The sequence below is a fragment of the Brassica rapa genome, chromosome A04 (genome assembly GCF_000309985.2).
Source record: "Brassica rapa cultivar Chiifu-401-42 chromosome A04, CAAS_Brap_v3.01, whole genome shotgun sequence".
Lineage (NCBI taxonomy): Eukaryota > Viridiplantae > Streptophyta > Magnoliopsida > Brassicales > Brassicaceae > Brassica > Brassica rapa.
The window spans coordinates 620004-626293 of record NC_024798.2 but is presented as its reverse complement, the minus strand read 5'-3'; the positions used below and the strand labels follow the sequence as shown (position 1 = coordinate 626293).

At 32.1% G+C, this 6290-nt stretch overlaps 1 protein-coding gene across 1 annotated transcript; it reads right to left on the bottom strand.

Moving 5' to 3' along the window:
- Positions 1 to 646: 646 nt before the first annotated feature.
- Positions 647 to 4490, bottom strand: LOC103862807 (cytochrome P450 78A9). The gene is made up of 2 exons (XM_009140497.3): positions 2375 to 4490; positions 647 to 2230 (listed from the first exon to the last, which is right to left on the bottom strand). The coding sequence occupies exons 1-2, from the start codon at positions 3428 to 3430 to the stop codon at positions 1598 to 1600; spliced, it is 1689 nt and encodes a 562-aa protein (XP_009138745.2). The 5' UTR covers positions 3431 to 4490; the 3' UTR covers positions 647 to 1597.
- Between the last annotated feature and the right edge of the window lie 1800 nt (positions 4491 to 6290).

The following is a 6290-nucleotide window of genomic DNA, read 5'->3' as shown; positions in this document are numbered from 1 at the left end:
TTTCGAAATCCAAATTTATAGAACAATTAACATATATATTAAATTCGCATCAAAGCCCCAATTTATCACTTAATTAAACTAATGAAGGCTTCACAAATAAATCTATGTAATACACATAATAGCCGTTAAAATTCTGCAAAAGCAAGCAATTAGTATCTTCTTTTGGGGTCAACTACGTACTCGGAAATTGATGTAATAGATGCAATCTATTTAATCTTGAGAAACATACATGACGACGACATTATGAAGATGCTTCGACAATAAGAAATCCTTAGAGATACTTATATCCCCTTTTAAGATCACTGAAGTGTATATGATGATTAGACCCCAATTTATTCAGATCTTATCATATTTTGTTCTTTCCAATGGTTCCGTGCCTGCTACTCATTGGATGAGAAATAGCACCACTCTTTAATAATTCATGTGTCACAATCTTTTTATACTATATATCAATATACTCTACAACTAGTTATAAATTTTTATGTTCCACCACACACTTTAAAGTACGTAGTTTCAGTCAATATTCTTCTCATATTAAACAATCATATTATTTTTGAAAAATGTTTTTGTTCATTTTTCCAATATAAGTAAGCGACTTGTATATAGGGTTTCCTAATGATATATGTCAAAGATCCATTCTCCTATAATAGGTGTTTAGTAGATTTTGGTAAGCTAATTTTAGTTCTCTATATTAAGATGTTAGTTATTGGAATTGCTTTACTACCACAAATGGAGCTTAGTTTTAACTATATCTTATTTGATGTTTAGCTTTTGTTTTTGTATTTGAAAGATTGATGTTTTAAACTCTAATTAATGTTTTTGTTCATTTTTCCAATATAAGTAAGCGACTTGTATATAGGGTTTCCTAATGATATATGTCAAAGATCCATTCTCCTATAATAGGTGTTTAGTAGATTTTGGTAAGCTAATTTTAGTTCTCTATATTAAGATGTTAGTTATTGGAATTGCTTTACTACCACAAATGGAGCTTAATTTTAACTATATCCTATTTGATGTTTAGCTTTTGTTTTTGTATTTGAAAGATTGATGTTTTAAACTCTAATTAATGCATTTTATTTTAAATAAAACATAAATTTAAAACTAAAATATGAGTGGTATAATTTTATTGAGGTTTGCAAAATTTTGAAAACAAAACAAAAAAAATAAAAATAAATCAAAGTGGGTATTTAATTTTTGTTAATATGTGTTCAAATTATAAATCATCAATCTTTCAAATACATAAGAGTTTATGAATGACATATATATATATATTTATAATGTCTACACTTTTAGGTTAAAATATACAAATGTAATATAGTTTTGTGACATCCAAACGAGAAAATTAAGTTTAAATATTAAAATAGAAACTCACATAAGTAGCTCTAATCTTTTCTGTGACATCCACATGGTATATTAGCTCATGTTTTTCATTATATTTACAATGCACCACTCCTCACACCACCACACACGTTGCGTATCAGCAAAATGTTAATATAAAAAAGCTTCACATCCTATTCTTATTTTCGTTTTCCTTTCTTTTCTTTTCTGCATCGCACTCGCATATATTTTCTTATTCCTTCAGTGTATAATAATCTTTTCATACGCTTATACTGCGCCTGCAGCACAACTTAACAGCGAGAGGATTAGCCATCTCACACGAGAGCCTCAGTTTCTCGGACAAGTCAACGGTCTTGTCATCTGACGACGGTGCAAGCCATTCAAACTCATGCAAGAGCGTCGCGATCCAAAACGTCACGGTGGTCAAACCCAGGTTCTTCCCAGGACAAACCCTACGACCCGACCCAAACGGTGCAAGCCTTAGATCCGACCCAAGAACCGAGAAGTCAACGTCACCTTCCTTGGCTACAAACCTTTCGGGTTCAAACTCCAACGGATTTTCCCACACGTGTGGATCATGCGCTATAGCCCACATGTTAACCATTGCAGTGGTCCCTGCCGGCACACGACGACCGTCAATGATCGTATCTGTGATTGCTAAACGGGCCCACGACAGAAGTGGACCTGGCGGGTGAAGCCTCAAGACTTCTTTGATCACAGCCGTCAGATATGTTAGAGAAGCCACGTCAGATTCTTCCACGGCTCTTGATCTCCCCACGACCTGGTCAAGCTCGTTGTGAACTGTTGTCTGAATATCTTGATGAAAGACCATCCTAGCAAGAATCCATTCGATCAATACAGCCACCGTGTCAGTTCCTCTAAATATCATTTCCTGTAAAACCCATAAATCACAATTACGTTATTAGTTATTACCATAATTGTTGTCATATTACCTAAAATGGCATTATTTTAAAATGATCTATTATGTTTTTGTTTTGTCTATTTATTAAAAATAAAATAAGGAACGTGTGCATACCCAGAGGACCGCGACCATATCCGGGTCGGATAATTTATTCGGACCATCAAGAGAAAGTAATACGTCAACGAAGTCACTAGGCGAGTCACGAGTTTGATCACGGTGGTCAGATATAATCCGGTTCACGAACCGGTTTACTTTCGGTACGAGACTAAAGCACCTAGACCGGATTCCCTGAGGATCAAATTCCGACAGCCATGGGAGATGATCGGTCCAGTTAAGTGTTCCGAGTAAATCATAACCTTCTTCGACCAAACCACGTAGCTCATTCACTTCATCGTGCTCATGTTCAAGCTCGTATTCTTTCCCGAAAACGGAGCACATCATGTTGTTAAGCGATGCCGTTTTGATCAAGTCACGAGCGTAACAGAGTCCTCCGTTGCTGCTACTCTGTTTTGCGAGACACGTCACCATCTGATTCGCGATCACACGTCTCTGCGTTTCAGAGCGTTTAATCTGTTTAGGGCTGAAAAGATGATAAGAAGCGATTCTCCTCAACGTTCGCCAGTAAACGCCGTAAGGAGCGAAACCGATAGCCCGGTTAAACATAAGGGAATACGCTGATTCCTTAACCGGACGGTCAGCGAAAACCGGACTGTTTAGAATCTCTTTAGCTACATCAGGGTTGCACGTGACGATCACGCGAGTATCTCCCAAGCTAAACGCCATCAAACGTTTGGCTCCGAATTTCTCCGCGGTTGCGGCTATGCAGCGGTGTGCTAAAGCGTTTGACATGAGAGACATGCTTCCGACAAAAGGTAAGCCTCTTGGTCCGGGAATCACGGTGGTTCGGTGGCGGCGATGGAGGAAATATTTTCCCCATGCAGGTCCTCCGGGATGAGACCAGTAGAAGAGAGAGAGAGCGAGCGAAGCGATGGAGGCTACGAGGAGAGACAAAGCGAGGTTGGTTTGGGTAAGGAGGCTACATTTGGACAAGAGAGCGAACAGTAAGCTGCTTGTGTCGAGCTTGGTGGCCATGGAAGCAGAGAGAGAGATGGAGAGAAAAAGGTGAGTGGCTTTTTTGCTGTGGGGTTTGAGATGAATTGCTGCCTTCATGTGTTTATATAGGAAAAAATTAGGCCCCTCTTGTGAAAATTTAATGAGATTAATTCAAAGACTATTTTATTTTATATTTTTGTTGTTTTATATTCCAAGGGGAATGTTGTCTTTTATATTTAATATGGATCTATTTTAATAATGATCTTTTGTGTGTACTTCGTTCTATATTACCACAAGTATTGTACTTTTTACTGGATATATTTGGCCAAGCTTTTCTTTTGCTCTCTTTGCTTAAAATATACAAAATTTGAGCTTGTACTTTTTCAATTTAATTTTTTGTTCCTAGCAGCTACAGAAACGCTACAACATTTGTTTTCTTTTGAGCAACCAACATTTGTATTTAAGTGATATAAGAACTACAGTTTCTTTTTCTTTGGGTGTAAAAGAATAACTACAGTTTCATTTATCGTTAGATGTAAAAATGATAAAGCAGGATATATACACTATATATATATATAAAGATAATAACGTATTAAAAGTAGTTTTCCTGAGTTTTTATCAACATATATTATCTCATTATATATGAATTATGTGAGTGATGATAGCTTTTTTAATTGATTAAACATAAGCCAAATCAATATTTTATGCTAAGATATTTTTTTAAAAAGCGATATCTTGCAGCCACAAGGAAAAAAGTTGATTTAATACAATGAATTAATTGGTTCTTTATTCACCAATTTAGACAAATACACATCAAACTTAAAAGTTCAAACACTAAAAGTGACCACGATTTTAGACCACTTCCAAAAGTTATCATTTTATAAAGCAAAACGTAAGTTCGGTTTTTCTTTCATACAAATGAATTTGACTGTAAAATGAATGTTAATTTCAGAAGATTACTGAAAAAAACAGTTATATTATTAAAAACATTACTACGCTTATATACCATAAGTTTCTCTTTTCTAACTTAATGCTTAGATAGCTTTATCCTACTATATAAAAGGGACTAAATTCAAGGCTTTTGAGACTATCCACCTCAGCCAAAATATTCTCATCCAAAAAGAATTAAAAATAAATGTCATTTAGAAGATAATTAACTAATATAAAACTTTTGATATTTCTAAAAATTTCAAATTTGTAACTGCTAATTTATTAATAGAATCATATATCTATATTGAATTATGTTCTATTTTTAATCGTTACTTTAAGAGTAAATAAATTATTAATTTATAATATATATATAGTTTATAACTTTATATTGTAGTTATAAATAAAGAGAAAATAACCGGGAAAGGTGAAGAAGCTCATATAAAATTATGTAATTAAAATGGTAAAATTGTGAATATGATGAAGTGAATCTAAGAAAATTTGTTGTACAAATTATGGTGCTTTCTTCGTCCACTATAATGATTTAAAATAATATATATTCATATAAATAAGTCAATATTTGTTGTTTTTTTTTGTAAGATATTAAGATTATCATTTTCTGAAAGGTTACACTGATCCAAAGAGATTAGTTTGTGGAGCTAACCAAACGAGGATTATAGTGTTTACTTTGGAAAAAGTAATAGGTTGAACGATAGATGGCGTGCGTGTTTTTTCACATGGAAATCTGCACATATATTAAAATTGTAAGATTTGAATCATAGAGAAAATATAGTGTATATGACTGAAGTTGATTCATTCCGAAACTAAAGATGGCTAAAATTCTTCTTTGTCAAAATGCATAGATGTGAATCTTATATGAATAGAGTTCTCAATTGCTTATAGCAGTGTAATAAATTCTGTGTGTAAAAGAAAAAAAATATTATATAAGTGAAAACAAAAATTATGATTTTTTTCTTGTGCCTATAGGCTCTTCGCAATTTGAAGAAGAAAGAACATATTGTGTGAAAATCTTTGGCTCGGTCAAATTTTATCGAGTTGTTTATAAAACTGTTGTTATATGATTCATGTAAATTTTCAGTGTTGATTTAAAAGCCCAAGAAAACCCATCTACACTGACTTTTTGATTTTTTTCTGTGATTTAAATTTAAAAAAGATAAAACTTTCGATAAGTTATGTAAACCCAGAACAAGTATTTAACTTTAGAAAGCATTTACATGTTTCAAACTTATAATATATACATATATAATGTTTAAAATTATGTATATAAAACATGTATAAAATGTGCTTAAATATGTTTCTCTTCTTTAATGTGTTAATTGTACTATATATAACATTATTTTAAAATTTCAAAAAGTTTATGTCACATACAAAAACCATCAATAAAAAATATAATTCTCCATCTACAACCAGAAAAAAGAAAAACTATAAACATATAAATTTAAATTAAGAAAAACTAACATTGGAAAAATAAAAAATTAATATAAAAGAAACAAACCGACAAATAATATTATAAATAAAATAAATTTATAAGACACAATCCGCGCGAAGCGCGGAAAAAATCTCTTGTTGTTGTAAAAAAAAAAGAGAGTTAATGCTTAGATGAATATAAAGATTGTCTCATCATGCTTTCTGAATTATTATGGTTGCAAAACTATACCGTGAATGCTTTTATGTCTTTAAATTGAATGCCTTTAAAAAAAAGAAGAAGTTAAAAACGTTATATCAAAGAGATGTAAATGTAATGAATGTATAGTAATTAACTTTACTTTTTGTGACCGTTAAATAAAACTGATGGAATTTTGTAGAATCACTCTTGAAGCAATTCATTGTATTTGTAAATTTTAGATTTAATAAGCTGACTTAGTTTGTACATATAGATATCACTTCATTTTATTCCCTTTCGAGAGATTTATATCAAATCTATAAATTTTGGAAATATTGTATGATTAATATTATTGAAAACAACGTTTAGTTTTACTTGAGTTGCCCATCAAATTACTTACATCTTGGTGCAGATAAATATATTTAT